At 39.6% G+C, this 20852-nt stretch overlaps 2 protein-coding genes across 7 annotated transcripts in view; both read left to right on the top strand.

Moving 5' to 3' along the window:
* The window catches only part of LOC126382408 (CD151 antigen-like), a 343453-nt gene extending 322878 nt beyond the window's left edge, over positions 1 to 20575 (top strand). For all 6 annotated transcript variants that reach the window (XM_050032271.1, XM_050032267.1, XM_050032270.1 and 3 more), the window contains 6 exons: positions 4450 to 4628; positions 9449 to 9640; positions 10630 to 10803; positions 11494 to 11643; positions 13371 to 13544; positions 14665 to 20575. In XM_050032271.1, the coding sequence (XP_049888228.1) occupies positions 4500 to 4628; positions 9449 to 9640; positions 10630 to 10803; positions 11494 to 11643; positions 13371 to 13514 (789 nt within the window). In that variant the 5' untranslated portion in view covers positions 4450 to 4499 and the 3' untranslated portion in view covers positions 13515 to 13544; positions 14665 to 20575. The remainder of the gene's footprint in view (positions 1 to 4449; positions 4629 to 9448; positions 9641 to 10629; positions 10804 to 11493; positions 11644 to 13370; positions 13545 to 14664) is intronic.
* Positions 1256 to 4246, top strand: LOC126382367 (sorting nexin lst-4). Its single transcript, XM_050032186.1, has 2 exons — positions 1256 to 1378; positions 2069 to 4246. The coding sequence occupies exon 2, from the start codon at positions 2084 to 2086 to the stop codon at positions 3740 to 3742; it is 1659 nt and encodes a 552-aa protein (XP_049888143.1). The 5' UTR covers positions 1256 to 1378; positions 2069 to 2083; the 3' UTR covers positions 3743 to 4246.
* Positions 20576 to 20852: the final 277 nt, after the last annotated feature.

Below are 20852 nucleotides of genomic sequence, written 5' to 3'. Positions count from 1 at the left end.
AGTGATACTGTAACGAATACTGAAGGGAATGATTCAGACCATGATTCTGAGTCGATATCAAGTGGAATTTCCTGTCGGAGAAGTCATGAAAATTTTAGAGCTTATTTAAATTATTTTCCGTTCCATACTTTTGCGACGGAAAATTCCACTTGATATAAACTCAGAATCATGGCCTGAATCATCCCTCAAAGTTTTCGTTACGATGTCACTAACACCCTGTATATCACGCCCTTAATCTCTATAAGAGTGGACAAAAACAAACCTGTTTCATTAAAATTTGAATTAATCAAAAAAGTTTTTTGTACACTTATAGCACTGTCTACTCTAATAGGGAATATGAAAGATAGCATTTTATCAACCTGACCTATCACCGTTATTCAACACTTTACTTACTATACAACCTGACACAGTCATGTCGCTACTTGGTTTTACGACTCATAAAAATAGGGTTCTAGAGAAAATAAATCATAAAAAATGTTGTCCCAAGCAATTGACTAACGCCATTTATGAAAATAGTTTTCCCTACCAACCTACTATTTTTTTTAGATTTCACCCGGTAGGCTCAACATCATCCTGCCCGCGCCGCACAGCAATCGCGCCGCGCGCGCCGCCAAGTATATCGAGGGCTTCGACTCTGCGTAAATAGCATTCGCTGCGTTTATAAATCGAAGCGTGCGTGACATGACTATCATCATAGGTACTATCGTCACATCCCTTGGAATAAATAAACACAATTAAACCTACTCTAACTATAAAAGTTATGTACCTACCTACATTCATTTCCGTTATGTTAATGAGGCACTTTCCAGGCTACGTTCCCGAAAAAAATGTAGGTCAGCGCCATCTATATTTTTTTGAGGAACCTAGCCTGGATAGTACCTCATTATTATTGCAAATATCTAAAATTTACTAAAACTAAATCAATTACTGCATATTCCAGAATACTAAAAACAACTTTAAATTCGAACTTAGGTGCTACAAAATAACTAACGTGTTTGTAAATTAGATTACAGTATTATCTTTGTTGTAAATTTCCGTTGTAGAAATATCGTGTGTTATAAAGCGGCCTTATTTTTGCGCCATCTATTGAGTTCTTAGTGTACTACAACAGTGACAAGAAAAGGTGACTAGTTTTCTAAGACGAGGTGCCGCGTAAGCAGCCAATCCAAGCTTGGAAGCGTTATTGATTACTTGAAATGTCATTGGTCAACTTAAAAATAACCTACAATTGGACCAATGGAATTTTTTTATTAACTCGTTTGTGCCACGTAATTGAAAACAGATTACAAAGAAAACAAGTTTTTTGAACATCTGTCATTGATGACTGAATAATCGAGTGTATCCGCCTTGAAAATAATTTATTTTTCGGTGAATAAACGTAAGTAACATTCCTATGGTGTATTATAATATGTAACTGAAGTGATTTAGTGCGTTAATTCGTTCACTTCGATAAAATTTTTCATTAGCTGAGTGTGTTTCATTCAGGGGTAATAATCCCAAACTGACGTCATTGATTTCCATCACAAAACAAGGAATTTCTACGCATTTCTTAGTAGATTACAATTATTACAGCCACTCTCTTTCCCTTTTCTATGATCTTGAACCTTATTGTGACTATTGCGTCGTTGAAATCATACTTTGTCCAAAGGAAATCATGGCCAATTACCAGAGGTATTCAAAATTAGTAATGACTCCTTTCTTATGTTTATTGTGATTTTCTACAATAGAAAGCCGGTTAGCAGTTACTGCCCCGCTTTCTAATTCTTTGGAAGTTCATAACACAATGAGTGAGCCTCTAAATTTGTCAATTACCAACTATGGTTAATTGGGGCTATTATGAAAATGTGTCAACTCCTTGCGACGCAGCATTGACGCCCTAATTTGATGCGCCTGTCTGCTAATAACGTATGGGAGACATTTGCGTGTGAATGTTGTAATTTATCACTTTTTACATGCATACACCCTACTTCTAGATAACACTGATAAGATAATGCAAGTAGCTCAGTACGTCTCAATCCGCCTTAGATAGCTCGCTTTATAATAATAATCTGTTTTACAATTGTTGTAGGTAAAAGGGTCCACCATGGCCCAAGTGCAAGCATTGTATGACTTCACGGGGGAGCCTGGCACCACGGAGATGTCCATCACGTCCGGGGAGATCTTGACGCTGATCAACACTGAAATTGGAGAGGGTTGGTGGGAAGGCAGGAATGCTAAAGGACAGACCGGTTTGTTCCCAGCAGCATATGTGAGGAAATTGGAACCAGGAGAAACACATCAAGGTGCCTCTGCACCACCCAGGTATGACCAGGCAGCTGATGAGTGGGGTGACCAGCAGTACAGTGCTGGAGACAGCAACTACCAGCGTACAGCATCAAATGATGATGGCTGGGATGATGATTGGGATGATGACACATACTCAGAAATAGGTCCGGGACCCCCAACGCATAAAAGCCAGCCGGCTCCATTGGCTCCCCTTCCTGGCATGCCTATTAGCGAATACAATCATCAACATATTGATGATTCAACATCAATTGCCTCCTCAATGGGAACAGTCAGAAAAAATAAGTTTGCTCCCTCATCTAAAGTCAGTGGAGAGAGTTACCTACTGGCAACATTAAATGTTGAAGTGCCAGATTCTGAAAAAGTTTACATAGTCCAAGATGAGGAGGGATATGTGTGGTCACCTATAACACAACCCTTCCATGTCACGGTAGCTTCTCCAAAAAAGGAGTCCAAGTTCAAAGGAATCAAGAGCTTTATAGCCTATCAGTTAACACCATCATTTAATAATATACAAGTGTCTAGAAGATACAAACATTTTGACTGGCTTCATGAGAGATTGCAGGAAAAGTTTTCACTGATTCCAATCCCCCCTTTGCCTGACAAACAGATCTCAGGCCGGTTCGATGACCAGGTCATAGAGCGCAGGAGAGTGCAGCTACAAGAGTTTGTGGACTGGATGTGCAAGCACCCAGTGTTGTCCAAATGTGAAGTATGGCAGCATTTCCTCACATGCACAGATGAAAAAAGGTGGAAAGCAGGCAAGAGACAAGCGGAGAAAGACAACTTGCTAGGCTTAAATTACTGTGTATCTTTAGTTGTACCTGAAAAAGCTTTACTACAGTCTCAAGTTGACACCATTACTGAACAAACACATACATTCATAATGAGTATGGACACGTCTGTAAAGGCTGTGTCCAACATGTGCCTAGCACAGACTAAAAAATTCCAAGGACCTTACAAAGCTGATTGCCAGAAGATAGGTGAAGCATTTTACCACTTGGGCAACTCACTGAGTTTTGATGAAGGTGGGATTGTATCAAGGTCTAAGCTGACTTCTGCCATCAAAATGACTGGCGGTGCTTACATAGAAATTGGCAGAATGTATGAAGAACAACCGAAATATGACTTTGAACCCCTAGGGGACAAGTTCCATTTGTACAAGGGCATAGTTGGTGGTTTCCCGGAATGTCTGGCTAATCATAAAAGTGCAGTGCAGAAGAAGCGCGAATGTGAGAGGTTAACAGCCGAACATAAGATGGAAGTGGCACAATTGAATGAGGTTCTGAGGAGGACCGACGTAATATCATATGCTTTGCTTGCTGAGATCAACCACTTCAAAGTGGAGAGGACGTCGGACCTGAAAGCGACTATGCAGAAATTCCTTAAACAGCAAATTACGTTCTACAAAAAAATTGTTGATAAGTTGGAAAACACGTTGCGACACTATGACGAGTAACTTGTAATGTTGACTAAAACAGGAATTGATCGTGCTAGTTAACATGTGTAACGTGATGTTACAGAAACATTCAAACTAAATGGACCATTTCTTGCTTATATGTCTAATCTACGATAAAATAAATTCAAATATTAATATTTTGTGTTTATATATAGGTATGTGTATAATCCAAAGGATTAGTAATTGATAGAGTGTAATAATACTGAATGAATTTACATTGTGATGAATATAAGGACTGAGTGTATGATATCTACTTGATGTAACACAGCCAGTTACTCTGTAATGAACTGAGACATTCTGTAAATATTTTATGCATACTTGCAACTATGAAATAATATTTTTTATCACTTTATACACTTTATTTTATTTTATCTACTAACTATGGGTCAATTATTTTCCGACATTCTGTTGTCTAATTTAGATTAAGTGTTGTATTATATTCCATTTTTATAAGATTATTCAGGCCCTGCTAATTGAATAAATGATGTAATTCGTTATAAAGTATTTTGTCTGTTAAGTCTCGTCGGAAGCCTCCTAACTCCTTAATACCTTTACTAATCCTCTGATTTCGTCTTCATGGTATCTGATTCCTTTGACGGTTGATCCTTGGCCTACTTAGTAAGTATTTGAACATTTTCGCTCTTATGAACAGTGTTTTTAACTAACTTTATATGTATATTTTTAACCTTATTTTTATTTCCTTCCAGGTTACAAAGATGAACAGTAGTAGGTGAGACAGACTGCAGCCGGTGGTAAGATGGCCGAGAAGAAGGATGGGGCGGCGCTGCTGACCAAGAAGGCCAAGCCGCGGAAGTCCCGCGACGCCGACTGCTGCAGCGTCAACTTCCTCAAGTGTGTGCTACATATCTTCAACGTCGTGTTTCTGGTGAATATACATTCTCTATTTAATTAATTAAACACGGACATAACACAACCTGTACCCCCAAAGGGCTAGACAGGGGTGTATATTATATACTCCAACTTCTCGCCAGATTATGTAAAGTCATGGGACTTTATAGGGGTAATGTGGGATGGAAATAAAAGCTCGACAAATCAGCTCCACACAGTTTATTGTATTCTTGTTACATTCACAATTTTAATCGTTTCGCCATTCCGGGAAAGTAAAAGTCACACCCCTCATAGACTAATCTAGAAAAAAAAATAATCATAGACCTCTTTCTTCAGGTATACATTGGTTTCGTAGAATTTTAAAATCCTACAGTAATATGCAGTAGCTTACGACATCGTATCAACAGTGGCTGCAAGTTGTCTTTGATTACTTGTGGCTCTGCCCACCCCATTAGGGATTACGGGCGTAAGTTTATGTGTGTATGTATGTGTACAGTAATATGCCTATTGCCATTAACCAGGCACAAATCCTGAAAACCATTACATTAGATCCAAACATGAATTCAAACTCAAAAGTCGGATTGAGTGGTTTAGAGCCCGAACCGGGATTCGAACCTGTACCGCCTAACGCGTAAGTGCGAGCGAGACAAACAATACGCGCGTTCCTCCCTATTCCATAGCGGCTTACAGCCATTTAAGACTAAAGTAAGACCCAAAGGGGTGAGGTCCGCACCCCTACAAATTAGTGCGGGGTAGAGAGTTAACGTTTTATAACTACACCGTGCGCTCCATATAAATCACGTAATTTCCCAACTTGTGTTCAGGACCCGAGGGCGTGGTCGACGATTTCCCTCAATCAGCGCTTATCGCTACCGACCCACTAGGGTCGATTAATTCTTTCAAATATTCTTCCTCTCAAACGACGCCCTGAGCCGAGGTTCGCACCCAACTGGACACCCTCAGGCCTTAAACGTTGTACCGGGTGAGAGCCTTCAGCGCTCCCCATTTGACCAGCCAAGTAGTTAATGCCATCTGCGGCAAATCTACAATAAGTCTCGATAAAAAAAACAACTTGTGTAATGTAAATAAGGAAGTTTATCGCTGACACACCACATAAAATTACCGTAATTAGATTTATAGGTCATCGATTTTTGGAGGAACGATTTAAAGAGAAATGGGCTGGCTGTTAACCCAGACTTTACTGGGCATCGAAAACAGGACAACTAGCCTAGTCAAGTTGTTTATCTTTGTCTAGCCATTGCATCATGCAGGACCCTCGTAGATCAGTAGAAAAACAATCTAATAGTCTATAATAGATGAGGTAATTGTGTCTAATTTGGGTGCGAAGGTCAACGAGTGTGGGTCGCGGTGGCCCACCTGTGGTTCATTGAGAGAATGCCGGGTCACATTGGGTCAACAGGGCGATCAATCAACTACTGGGTATACCCTATTATACGTAACGTGTTTAGAGTGACATATCTCTCGTATCTTTTATGCTACGTTTTAAGAACATCCAGTACGCTCCGTATTACAACAGGACAAAAATATAAGGTACAGCTTGGTGCGAAAGAGACATGAAAAGTTGATCGACAGTTATCACCCGCACCATGCTAGAGCCAGTGGCGGCCCTAGGGCGGTGCGACCGGACGAGGCGCCATAATAGTGGGGGCGCCAAAATCTCCCAAGACTGGTCTACCCTGGCCGCAAACTTACTTCATCGGGTTGGATTGCAGCCACATAAGACTCCCGTGGCCGTAAACAACATTTTTAAAAGATTAAGGGTGGTATTAATAAACTGCGCGTGATGGTTTAAGGCCCGATCTCCCTATCCATCCACAGGGAAGGCCCGTGCAGTGGGGACGTTAATGGGCTGATGATGATGATGATGATTAATAAACTAATCTCAGCTTCGAGACTGTCCTTAAGATCATGTCAATGTGACAGTTCTCATATAAAAACAGAGACTTGAGCATGATCTTGAGGGCAGTCTCAGCTGAGATTAGTTTATTAATACCACCCTTAAACAGGTAAATTTGTGAACTAATCGAAAAATGTTGTATTTTAAGAAAGAAAGAAAGAAACGTTTATTATAAAGGGACACCACAGTAACAAATATAAAATAAATAACAAATATATAATATAAAACACGGAGTAACACATAACTTAACATAACATAACATAACAAATACTTTATTGCACAAACAGGAAAAAACAAAATACAAAACAAAAGAGAAATAGAATATAACTTACAATCAAACACATAATAAAAAAAATTAAAAGACAACATACACGAGAAATACAAATAATTGTGTGTATGGACTGGTCAACGATGGTGGTGGTGTCCTTTATAAATAAAATTTAAGGGGCTGAGAGGTGTCACTTGGAGGTTTCGCACCACCTAAATATTTTGTTAGGGCCGCCACTGGCTAGAGCACAATATTAGAGCTATTTTAGCCAACAAAAAAAGTTCAGTTAAAATAAAAAAGAGACAAATTAATGAATGATGAATGTATTAGTGATGAAATGTAGGTTATGCGAAGACCGTGATGGCACGCTTGGGACAACGCGTGACCTGCATCACAAGTCTACGGTTTGAAACTCTTGAGGTTTCTAAACCACTGAATCCGAATTTGTGTTCGCAATTCTGTTTAGATAATAAATAATAAGCCAGGTTCCAACTAGTCAAATCAGTCACTTTTTACTAAACGTCAAAACCCGAAATTACTATGGAATTTGTATGATAAAGCAACCAATATGTCGCAATTATTACGTTTTTCTTTATTGAAATTCACAAATAAGTTAAATAGAAGAAAGAAAACGTTTTTTGACACGTTTAGATCTGTCTTTATTTAGTAATCAGAATTTCATAATTTATCTTTGACCTAGGAAACTACCCAATAGTATAGGAATGTATTTTTGGAAGCATGTGGTCTTCCATTGTTAATATTATTGAGGATATTTCCTTCAAATCTCTTAATTTCACACATTTTTAAGGAGGTACTGGCCGCGATTCCTGCAGACACCTCCTAATTTTACTTTTATGTTATACCTGTCATTTTCTTATCCGCCGACAAGGAAGGGGACGGATGATTCACAGCTCTTAATTTTAGGAAGAATGAGTAAATGAATGAATAACCCTGGCGAATCAAAAAGGTATCTCGCTGGTATGCAATCCATTTGACGTGTGCTGTCAACATACTTCTGTCGGGTTATTGGCCAATGTAAAATTTTTAGACGGTTGTTTTAGATTTGTGCTTAAAATTAACGTGAGTTCCATAAATTTTATGCCTGTCATTTACCCGTCCCTTCCCTTTCCGGCGGATAAGAAAATGACAGGTATAACTTAAAATAAAATTAGATGGTGTTTACAGGAATTAGCACCACTTTCCCTTATACTCGTATATGTAATCTGGTACTAAAACTAACAAGTAGTAATCAACATTTAAACAAATCAAATTGACATTGATAAGGATAATATAAAGTGTCTTCACTTAGTAGGTAAAATAGATAAAATTAAAGAAAATGAGTCGCTGCGGCGTTTAGATATTTTTTTTCACACCTCCACCAACCCGCAGTGGAGCAGCGTGGTGGAGTATGCTCCATACCCCCTCCGGTTGATTGAGGGGAGGCCTGTGCCCAGCAGTGGGACGTATATAGGCAGTTTATGTTATGTTATGTATTAAACTTATTCTGTAGCTTGACTACCACCACCACCATGGCTTGGCTGATCAACTGATTGTCCAAAAAGTAAGATGATCCGTGCTTCGGAAGGCACGTTACGCCGTTGGTCCCGTTTACTACTTACTGTAAGTAAGTAGTCGTTACATGAGCCATGTCAGGGGCCTTTGGCGGCTCAATAATAACCCTGACACCAGGGTTGATGAGGTTGGTAATATAGAAGAGCATGATTACCCAGGTATAACCTATCCGGGTGAGCAGAGAGCTGGATGATTCCAAGATACTTTGTCAATCAATCGCTACACACGCTAAAAGTTGTCTATTGTCCATCGAAGGTTGTCTGGAAGATCGGTTTTAGCGATAAGGTCGCCGTTGCCGCTTGTATTGTTTAGTTCTGTGTTTGTGTGTGCAATAGTTTTATTTACACACAGTTTATTCATTCAGACATGGATGAATTGATAAAGTATTTCTTTAACAACACATTACAAAACATAACAAATCGAATAGTAAAACATATATTAACATTATCACCATATTTTTTTTTTATTAACCTTTATACGATGGACTGCGGCACCCATGTATATTTTGGGTTTTTTTTATTTTATTCTTAGGTTAAGTAATTAATTTTATTAAATTATGTAAGTAAATGTATGTGTCGTGGTTTGTCCAAAATAAACGTTTTTATTTTTATTAATTGTGAGCTACGATGGTAACTGATGAATATGTTGTGGACTGTGTACTAAATGAAATGAAGGAATAACAAATACTTAGCTTTGTTAGAGATTTTTAATGTATTTACACGAAAGTCACCAAAAAAAGCACAAGACGTCACCAAACAAAACCAACATACAAAATGTCAAAAAAGAAGAAATATAAAACATAACATAAACAGCCTATATACGTCCCACTGCTGGGCACAGGCTTCCCCTCAATCAACCGGAGGGGGTATGGAGCATACTCCACCACGCTGCTCCACTGCGGGTTGGTGGAGGTGTTTTTACGGCTAATAGCCGGGACCAACGGCTTAACATGCCCTCCGAAGCACGGAATCATCTTACTTTTAAAAAACATATAAAAAGATTATAAAACCTGCGAAGAGTTCGCAACATTAATATTTCGTTACATTACCCATACCCAGCGTCATCAGAGCCCTGATTCATCAATTTCCATTTTCCCCAGTTCGCGGGCATTGGCGTGCTGGCGGTGGGCGCGTGGACAGTTGCGTCGCGACACCGCTACGTGTCTCTGCTGCCCACACCGACGTACGCAGCCATCGCGTACCTGCTGATACTAGCCGGCGCGTTGGGTGTACCACTCGCCGCACTGGGGTGCTGCGGGCTCAAGACTGAGAACAGGACTAGCTTGTTATGTGTAAGTATAGACTAGTACCTTCGTGTTCTAGTGGTTAGAGCGTTAGGCTCACGATCTGGAGGTCCGGGTTCGATTCGATGGGGACATTGTCGAAATCACTTTGTGAGACTGTCCTTTGGTAAGGACTTTTCAGGCTTGAATCACCTGATTGTCCGGAAAAGTAAGATGATTCCGTGCTTCGGAGGGCACGTTAAGCCGTTGGTCCCGGCTATTAGCCGTAAAAACACCCCCACCAACCCGCATAGGAGCAGCGTGGTGGAGTATGCTACATACCCCCTCCGGTTGATGGAGGGGAGGCCTGTGCCCAGCAGTAGGACATGTATAGGCTGTTTATGTTATGTTATAGACTAGTTATGTGTGTTATTATACATATACTAGATATGTGTTAATATACACTAGATACGAGTAAGTATACGCTAGATACTTTTAAGTTTACACTAGTTATGTGTAATTATACACTAGATATGTGTAAGTATACGCTAGATATGTTTAAGTTTACACTAATTGTGTGTAAGAATATCATCATCGTATACCTGTTGATACTAGCCGGGGATGCTGCGGGCTCAGGACTGAGAACAAGGGGGGTTAAAAACTTTAAAAAAGCAATATTGCAAATTGACATTTGCGCATATAAAAGTAAGTGCGCAATGCAAAGAAATGTCAAATTGAATATTGCTTTTTTAGATAAATTGCTAAATTGCCCAGGACTAGCTTGTTATGTGTAAGTATATACTAGTTATGTGATCGCCGGTTCGAACGCCGATACCGGACTTGCATCGACGAGTAAATTATCTTAAGTAATTTATTTTTTGTAATTTATCTTAAATGCTGTTTTCGCTAACATAGTTTGCTCGGCCATTATAGACGGCGATACGGCTCACCACCAACCACATTAGTTTAGCAGAAAGCTCGGTGAGGTGTGGTTAGTTAGTCCATCTTGTAAGGGATGTACCTCTGACTACTACAATTGGGCTTATGATATTTTCCAGTACACATACTTCCTGCTGATCTCGTTCATCCTGGAGCTGGGTGCTGGTGGGCTGGCGTACTATTACGAGGTGGCGGTGGAGCCCGAGCTACGAGCTGAACTGAACAACACCTTCCTCGGCAACTACGCGCTCGACACCACCGTGACAGAAGCAGTAGACCGCATGCAGGCCGAGGTACACTTGATTACATCTTCTATCGTGTGGGTTATGAGGTGGATTACCACCCTCATCAACCTTGTTGTCAGGATTATTAGTGGCCCGCCCAAGGCCGCTGAAATGGTTCATGTAACGACTGCGTACTTACCATTAAGTAGTAACCGGGACCAACGGATTAAGGTATCTTCCGAAGCACGGATCATCTTACTTTCAAACAATCAGCGGGCCTAAGCACGCGACTCTTTCTCGCCGCGACAGAGATCGTCTGTCTCTTTCTGTGCAGTACTGTGAGAGAGTGACGGGTGACGTATGTCGAGGCGAGAAGGAGTCGCGCGCTTACGGTGCGAAGCCCGCAGGTGATCAACCTGTAATGTCCTAAGCAAACTAGGGATCACAAAATGATTTTTGTGGTATGTTCCCACCGGAATTCGAACCCGTGACCTCCGAATTGTGAGCCCAACGCTCAAATACTGGAGGCCGTAAAAAAACCCAATCGAGCCGAATCCGACTCACGTCTTCGGGAGTCTCATATCACTTATTTAACGCGGTAAAAACCCAGGATAGTATTATGATAATAACCTTGTACCTCAAACAATGTATGATGAATTTCCCTTAGCACACGTGACTGCTATAAAAACGAAATCGTTCTCTTTTACTCTTAGTGTCGTTGTATAGTGCTATCTCGCTTCAGGTTGTTTTGTGTTGCAGTTCAAGTGCTGCGGCGCGGTGCGGCCGTCGGACTGGCGCTACTCGGCGTGGCACGAGCACGACCCGCGGCTGCTGGTGCCCGACTCCTGCTGCAAGACCGCCTCCAGCCGCTGCGGCGTCCGAGACCATCCCTCCAATATACACACCCACGTCAGTACCATACCTACCTACCGTCACAGATAAATTAATTATGTTTTTCTTGATTATAACATAACATAAACAGCCTATATACGTCCCACTGCTCGGCACAGGCCTCCCCTCAATCAACCGGAGGGGGTATGGAGCATACTCCACCACGCTGCTCCACTGCGGGTTGGTGGTGGTGTTTTTACGGCTAATAGCCGGGACCAACGGCTTAACGTGCCCTCCGAAAAACGGAATCATCTTACTTTTTCGGACAATCAGGTGATTCAAGCCTGAAAAGTCCTTACCAAACAAATGACAGTCTCACAAAGTGATTATAATTCTTGATTATATAAAAATGTTTTTCGTCAGTTTTCGATCGGTCTTTATTTAGTAATCAGAATAATTCATAATTTATATTGAACCTAGTACGGTCACGAGCATTAATATGTATACACTTTGGTACCATGTCACATTAACTTTTTTGACAAATTGAACTGTAAGTCTCACTAAATATCAAATATGTCAGTGCGACAGAGTTCTAAAGTGGGTACATTATATTGCTCATGACTGTACACGACCCAATTGCAAGGATTGTTCAAGTAGTTTAGATAAGGCAGTTAGTTTGGGTAGTTTCGTAGGTCAAAGATAAATTATGAAAATCTGATTACTAAATAAAGACAGACTAAAGATGTTTTTCAGATTCTGATTCAGATTTATTTTTTCTATTTAACTTATTTATGAATTTTAAAGAAAAATGTATTAATAGGTGCGACAATTTGTCTCGTTTTTCTATGACGTCACAGCTTGCTTGTTCATACAAATTCCATAGTAAAATTCGTGTTGTGACGTTTATACAAAAGTAACTAGAGATGCGCCGAGTAACACTTTTGCCGACTAACGAGTACCGAGTTTGACTCGGCTCAATTTTTTTCCAACCGAGTACTCGGCCGAGTTACTCGGTTCAATCAAAGTCGCATTTCGCGCGCGTAAACAAGTACTAAACAGGTTTGCGCCGGTCAAGACGTCGGCTCGCGTTGATACACCCCTCACCCCGCCCACGACTTTCAACTACTAGTCACTTGATTGTTTGCAAACAAACACGTCACGTTGCGCGTCATAGTACATAAATAATTGAAAAAGTTTGTTAATTAACGATTGACTGTGTTTAGTACCTGATCAGTGATTGTTGACACATGTAATTGTAGAAATACTTTTTGATTCACAATTGTTTTAATTAGATCTACCTAAATATATTGCTTTTCTTAAACAAAGTATACTCGTTATCAAATAACCGAGTTATTCGGCCGAGTACGAGTATCAAAAAACCCGCCGAGTACGCAGAGTACCGAGTATCAAACGAGTACTCGTCCCATCTCTAAAAGTAACTGATTTAACTAGTTCAGACCCAGTAGTTTGAAAGTAAAGTTAATAATTATTTTAATGATAATATGGGCTCGGTGAGGTGTGGGTAAGTTCATCTTGCGATGGATGTAGGTTTGACTACCTTTTGCGATATAATCGTGACCTTATGTGTGTTATGTTATGGTGGCCATACACCATCCTTCCTATCGTCCAATCGGCATGACGCGATCGATTGGATCAAATCGAATTGACCGTATGTGGGCGTGGATTGGCATGTCCAATCTATTTGACGGCACAATCGAATTTCGATTCTTTTGATTTGATCAAACTGATTGGATCAAGCCGATCGGTTACAATACGAGTCACCTAATGAAACTGCGTCATTTCAGGGCTGCATCCGTCAGTTCACAAACCACATCCGGGACCACCTGATCATCCTGGCGGCGGTCGGGGTCGGCATGTCCGTCATACCCATCTTTGGGTTCCTGTTCTCGTGCGTGCTCTACGTTAAGATCAAACACGTCATCGACTGACCACGGCCTAAGCCCTCGACCAACCGCAAGGTTAGTTAAAAAATCTTTTTTTTTTTGACGTGACTTATTGTAGATTTGCCGCAGATGGCATTAACTACTTGGCCGGACAAATGGGGAGCGCTGAATGCTCTCACCCGGTAATTAAAAAATTCAAAGACATAACTTTTTGAGACAAAACTTCAGAGTCACGGGTTCGAATCCCGGCTCGAACCCTCATCATCATCATTGTCATCCCGTTTTTTACAGGGTCCGCTTACTTAATGCCTGGGCACCCTCAAGCCTGTTGTCTTAAACGTTGTACCGGGTGAGAGCCTTCAGCGCTCCCCATTTGTCCGGCCAAGTAGTTAATGCCATCTGCGGCAAATCTACAATAAATCACGTCAAAAAAAAACTTAATGTGAAAGATGTGACAGGCAGGTGTTTTACAAAAGCCACTGCCTGTCTGAACTTCGAACTCGAAGGGAAACCAGCCCAAAACAGGTTAGGTCACATACTTCCGAAACGCCTTTCTCGGGTATGTGGGTTTCCTCACGATGTTTTCCTTCAGAGCTGAGCACGTGGTAATCAATTATGATCCAAAAATGAATTCGAAAACATGTTCGAAAATCTTTGATTTAGGCCTGTGCTGCGATCTCAGACTTTTATGAATTTGAACTCCTGATTGGATCATAGATAATTGATGTCACGTGGTTTCCAGGATTTATGCTCGTCGCCAGACAAGCTCACCCTCTATTACATGGGATTTAAACACAACTGCGAGCTTAGCACCGTAAGCGGGCGACTCTTTCTCGTCTCGACATACGTCACCCGTCACTTTCTCACAGGTACTGCACAGAAAGAGACAGATGATCTCTGTCGCGGCGAGAAAGAGTTGCGTGCTAACGGCGCTAGGCCCGCTTATTGTTCGAAAGTAAGATGATCAGTGCTTCCGAAAATAGTTGGTCCCGGTTACTATTTAATGGTCAGTACGCAGTCGTTACATGAACCATCTCACCGGCCTTGGGCGGGCCACTAATAACCCTGACAACAGGGTTGATGAGGGTGGTAATCCACCTCATTGGAATCCACCACGCTGGAAAGGAGTGTGTATACTATCCTCTGCCTCCCGCTTTGTACAGGCGTGCTATGTTATGTTTGTTCTTTTTTGTAGGTGTTCGACAAGTCGGCATCGGTCGGGGACCTTTCGAAGCCGGCCCCGCGGGGCTCGCAGCGTGGCCCGCGGCCCACAGGGCGGCCGCGGGCGCGGCGCGGGCCCCGCCCGCCCTGCCCGCTGCACCCCAAGGAGAAGAGCCCCGGGAAACTACCCATATCCACCATTAGCGACAACGTCAGCGTTTAAAACCATACACCTCGTATAACAAATAGACAAGCAATCTCTGTAAAAGTGTCCGCGGCGCATCTTGTCACTAAGCGACGACGTGTCAAGATCGAATTTAGTCACAATGGACGTAATAACGACACTGTACAGTCATGAGCAATATCATGTACCCACTTTAGAACCCTGTCGCACTATCATATTTGACATTTAATGAGACTTACTGTTTAATTTGTCAAAACAGTTAATGTGACATGGTTTTAAAGTGTATACATATTAGTACTCGTGACCGTACAACCGATATTGCACTTTATTTGTACCGCCACAACATCTTAATTTAAAGGAACGATCTTATACTATCTACTTTTAATGAATACCTATTTACTTTTTATTAGAAAAACTCCTTAGCGAATTTGAGTCTTATTTGTGTGCAGGATGTCAGAAACTATATTTGCTAACAATACTGATTTCGAATCATAAGCGACCTTTCCCACAACGGGATTCTATAGTGCTTTGGTAAGATCAAGTATTAGACCACACGTCACAAACAGGGGATCTAAAATTCATCTAAATTGCTTCAATGTGACGTTTTTAGATTAAAAGCATTATTGAAATTTGACATTTGCGCGTATAAATGTTAACAAATGTCAAATAACAATATTGCTTTTTTAAATTAATTGTTTCAATGTGGCCTTTTCAAGCCCATAGTTCGACGTTTGTTGTTTTAATTCGCCTTAAATAAGGCAGGGCTTTTTGGCGGGAAACGGGAACGGGACAGTTGCTTTCTTCATTGAATGATTTAAATAATTAATACGAAGTGGTGTTTTGTGGTTAATGATCGCATTAAGTTAGTCGGAAGACATTCGCGAGTTTTATTATATCGGAGTATTCAATAAACAAAGTGTATCTGCCTATTTTCGCTTCGTGCCAGGAAGCCGCTTCATAACTCGAAAGTTTATGCGGACTTTTGAGTTAATTCGTTTGGGGTTCGGAGTAGGAGTCTACTCCGAGGGTGGGGGCTTAGGTTTCATCATCATCATCTTTCATCAACCATCAAGAAAAAAATACGTAAGACATGGCTGTATGGGCATAGTACCCTTTGCCTTACCCTTCGGGGAAAACCAAAACAAAAAAAAATAATTAAATAAGGCAGGCAAAGATCTGAGGTCCATGCAGCCTTAACCTCTCATCTGCCGAGATACCAGACACAATAGATTTTACATTGTGTCTGGTCGAGATCCGCGTTCCGGCAGATGAGAGGTTAAGTGACAAACAGTTCGATCATTGACATTTCCGATGACGTCATCACTCATTTCATACAAATTCCATAGACACGTTTTGACGTTTAGTAAAAAGTATTCTCATGTCAATTGTTTCGATATCGTATGAATCGCATCGCACTGTGAGAAAGGTCGCTATGTAGGTACTGAATTTCAATAACTAATCCTTATTTTAAAAGCTAACACGATAACGCAGTCGCTTATTAAGATAAACGCGGACGTAACAGTCATGAGCAATATAATGTACCCACTTTAGGACTCTGTCGCACTAATATATTTGACATTTAGTGAGACTTACAGTTCAATTTGTCAAAAAAGTTAATGTGACATGGTACCAAAGTGTATACATATTAATGCTCGTGACCGTACATATTACAGCGTCGGCAAAAACAAAGTAAATAAAAAAATTGTCCTATTATTTTCACTCTGTGGAAAATATACCAATTTTAAAACTCAATGCAAACATGTTAGTTTTAAAGCTGCAAATATGAAATCATAATAAATTGGTGTTGAAAATAATTATATTTATTATTATAAACTAACGACGTAAATTAAATGTAAATAACGATTTAGTTTCGTGACTGTGTTCATCAAATGTTACATAATTAAAGTTATAGAACTGAATCTTTGGGAGCATTGCAATCTATCACTTCGTACATCTTTTCCAGATGGTTTACACATTGTCTGTTAGCACCAATCGACAAAACGATATATCGTCAAAGTCGATAAAATGATCGTGACAAAATTTTATCACGTTACGCATGTTAGCCGGGCTTGAGTCACTTTTTTATCACTAAGCCAATACGAGCAGCAAGGTCTACCAATCCGTTTCTCCAGGACTTTGCACCGCTCCATGCGCGCCCCCGGACAAGCATGCGGTGATCTACCCAGAGAGCTCGTCAGTGAGGTCCCTATTTCAAAGCCACACATAGGCCGTCTTAAACCATGACTGTCAACTACACCAACCACACCAGTAGACGGCACCCATACCAGGCTGGTTGTAATTGTAACCAGTCGCGAGAGCAACCTTTGCAGGGGCTCTGTAAGGATCACTGGTAATTATAATAACACCCCTCACAAATAATTGAACGAACTAAAAGGTTTGCTCGCGCTAGAGATGTGACTGACCATAAATGGTAGACTATTAGGTATGTCCCATACAGGCTCCAAGCCTGAAAGATCCCTCGTGCGCAGTTCGGTCGCGTGAGAAAACTCGTCAGGTCTACCACACGCTCTGGAGATGTAGTCAGTGGCAGTTCCTCCGGTGTCACGTGATACTCGATTGGAATCTATAAAGTAGTTATTACCCACCTGTTTAATTTTAAATCAAAAACTTACCATTTTTTTTTGCCTCCAGTATTTAAATACTTACGCTAATAATTTTATTCAGGTAAGTACTCAGAGAACAGAGAAATTATACCTCTAGACGGCAGTTGCCACAGGTATAAATATAATGTCTCTTATTGGGGAAGGTGAGAGAGTATATACTTACAGCACACGCCTACCCACTGCCGCACGCTTATAAGAAAAAAACACGCTCATAACATGTGTTATGTTTGTCATGTGTTGTGTTCTTTTGTATTTGTGTGACCACAAATATAAAAAAAAACACGAACGGATAGTACGTATACATATACTTCGGCAGAGGGGAACGCGTGCTTAGCTTAGCGAGAATAAGTATATATTTTTCTTTTGTTATTTGTCCAATGATAGATTTCAAACGTTCCCAAAGTTCTCTGATAGGGTGTAGTAACTAGAAACCATGACCGAATTTATATCTAAATGTATCTAAGTCAAACGTGAAGGATAGATTAACGTCATGCCCCCAATACACGTTGGCCGAGTCGTCTTGGTCAACTCTAACGAGCCGTGTACGGTCACGAGCATTAATATGTGTACACTTTGGTACCCTGTCACATTAACTTTTTTCAAATATGTTAGTGCGACAGGGTTCTAAAATGTAGGTACACGTTAGCCAAGACGGGTCGACCAACTTGTACTGGGGCTTTAGGAATTTTAAGCGACTTAATTCTATATTTACAAACCTGTATTAACAAAAGAGAGAAAAACAATAATAAAAAAAATAAAAAAACCTGTTCTGCCTTCGCTAAATGTTCAATTGACGTTTTTTATTTTGTTTCGCAAAAAATATAACCACGTAAACGTAGAAATACAGATTTGTAAATAGATTAAAATATAGTAATTATACTACATACAACGTAGCATGTTTAGAGTGGCATATCTCTCGTCTCTTTCGTGCTAAGCTGTATACTTTTAGTGTGAAAGAGACATACATATCTCTCGTCTCACGCTAGGGGATGTGCTCTATCCTGCTGTCATTCTAACTAGGCTACGTTAAAGAGGGTATATGTATGTTGAATGGTGCTATATATTGTTATACGTACGATATACCATTGTGTACTTAACATAGTTGCTATGTGTAGTGAGTAACTGTACTAATATAAACGCTATTTAGATAAAACCAGGGGGTTATAAACGCCACATAGAAGCAATTCATCTTAAAAGCAATATTGCAATTTGACATTTGCGGAATGTCAACAAATGTCAAATAACAATATTGCTTTTTTTATGTGAATTGCTTTAATGTGGCCTTTTAAAGCCCCCACGTACCCAAAGAAAGCGACACCTTTTGCTTTGAAATCTTGTTAAAAATAATCATTCTAGTCTTTAGTCAATGGCCCAGATTCCTGCATACCATACAAATAATTTTAAGTTATACCTGTCATTTTCTTTTCCGCCGAAAAGGAAAGGGACGGATGATTGAATGAGCTGTTAATTTTAAAATAAATGAGTGCGGTGAATAAAATAGGCAGTACGTTGATATGCAACTCGTTTGATGTGAGCTGTCAAAATTGACTATAATTGATGTGTGTTAAATCAATTTTACGCCTTTCTTAAAACCCCTTCCTTTCTATACTCCCTTTCAAAAGGAACTTTCACTGATAAGAAAATGACAGTTATAATTGAAAATAAACTTAGATGTTGTGTACTGGGATCAGCACTAATGCTTCATTTTAAGAGTAGAAATAACTCAAATAACACATCACATTCAAAATCCACATTACCTCTTTCTTGCACTTATTGTGAGCAAAAACACTGTTTAAGGGCTGTCACATTGAAATAAAGTTATCTGAATTTGCACCATTATGCTTACGGATGTCTATCAATTATAAACCTATTATTTTTATAATTAATTTTCCGCTTGTGATAACTGGAAAATTATAGCAAATACCTAGGTTTTTTTTCCTCCTTTACGTAGGAACAATACCACATAATGTCGAAATAGTTAGGTACTTATAAAAAATATTATATTGATACTTAAACGATGTCATAGAGTAAAAGTAACCAAATATACATAAGTTTAATGTGCCTTATAATTATAAGAATTAACGTGAATGTTATTTACTTAGTATATAGTAATTATCATGTACTTATTTATGAAATATTTTTTTATTAATTTAAATATTTATGATTCATGGTTTTACAGACACGAAAAAAAAATATTACTATAAAAATACTGGGTACTTACTTTTATTTTATTTGTGTGTTTGGGGGAATTTTAGAAAATCGATAAGGAAAAGAAAAAATATTACTTGTGCAAATTACTGCAAATATCCAGTTACTTACTTACGTACCTAGTAACATACATAAGTTCCAACTGGATATTTTGCAAGGAGACAAATGATTCTTGAATATTTTTGCGGTGACGCTACTTTCACTTTCAGGGGGGTTAAAAAGGCCACATCGAAGCATTTCATCTCAGAAAGCAATATTGCAATTTGACATTTGCGCATATAAAATTAAATGCGCCAACAAATGTCAAATGGCAAGGTATTTTTTAGAAGAATTGCTTCCAAATGGCATTTTTGAGGCCCTCTCGCGAAATTAACCTATTTACTGAATCTCATGTCCAGTGTTAACTCGAACGGGTAATATACATTTCCCGCCATTTTTGCAAAGTTACCTGCCTGTGTAATTTCTATCAAAGATACTTAAGTTACGATCACACCTGATCACGTACAGGGATTGTGCGTTAGGCAGACACCAACGAAAACTCCAGTATAAAATTACTCAGAAAGTTGAACTTCGTAAGAATTGAGCAACACATTGAATTGAATTGATTCACGCGGATATATAAGCGCGCAGCGCGCCCCTGTTTAGCGGTGAATTTTTTTTGCGGAAAAATAATAAGTTTTTTTTTTCTAAAATATCATTATATTATTGTGTAAAGAACCCGGAATATATTTCTATTGTAAATTTTTAACATTGTTTGAAATTAAGAAATGAAAAACCAAAAATTTTAGTATGTATCACTTACATTATTTTACGGGTAATTTTTAACGATTTTTGTCACCTAACAATTGTCACTTTTTTATTATTAATCACGGCTGTTAACGTTAGATTAAAAAATATCTTGTTGTTTAATACAATTTTAACAAAAACTATGCTTGTGTTTTTTTATAAACCTTAAGACCATCTATTCCATGTTACTTAAATATTAATTCATAAGTTGTATTCATTACATGATCATTACCTATACTTCCACTTTTGTAGCTATTTTTTGACGTTATTAAATGCAAAATTTCGCTTACGTGGGTTTCGCTTTAAGTTTAACCTTTCATCTGTGTGTGATAAGGATCCTGACTACACCTCTCGTATGTTTGTGGTAAGGATCCTGACCCATAGGACTGGTACCTATTTTCACGTAATTATCGACTTTCG

Source organism: Pectinophora gossypiella, chromosome 4, assembly GCF_024362695.1.
Source record: "Pectinophora gossypiella chromosome 4, ilPecGoss1.1, whole genome shotgun sequence".
Taxonomy (NCBI): domain Eukaryota; kingdom Metazoa; phylum Arthropoda; class Insecta; order Lepidoptera; family Gelechiidae; genus Pectinophora; species Pectinophora gossypiella.
This window is presented reverse-complemented; position numbering and strand designations above follow the sequence as displayed.

Bases quoted from the DNA above. Each gene is read 5' to 3' on its own strand.
- LOC126382367 (XM_050032186.1), top strand. From the start codon at position 2,084: ATGGCCCAAGTGCAAGCATTGTATGACTTCACGGGGGAGCCTGGCACC.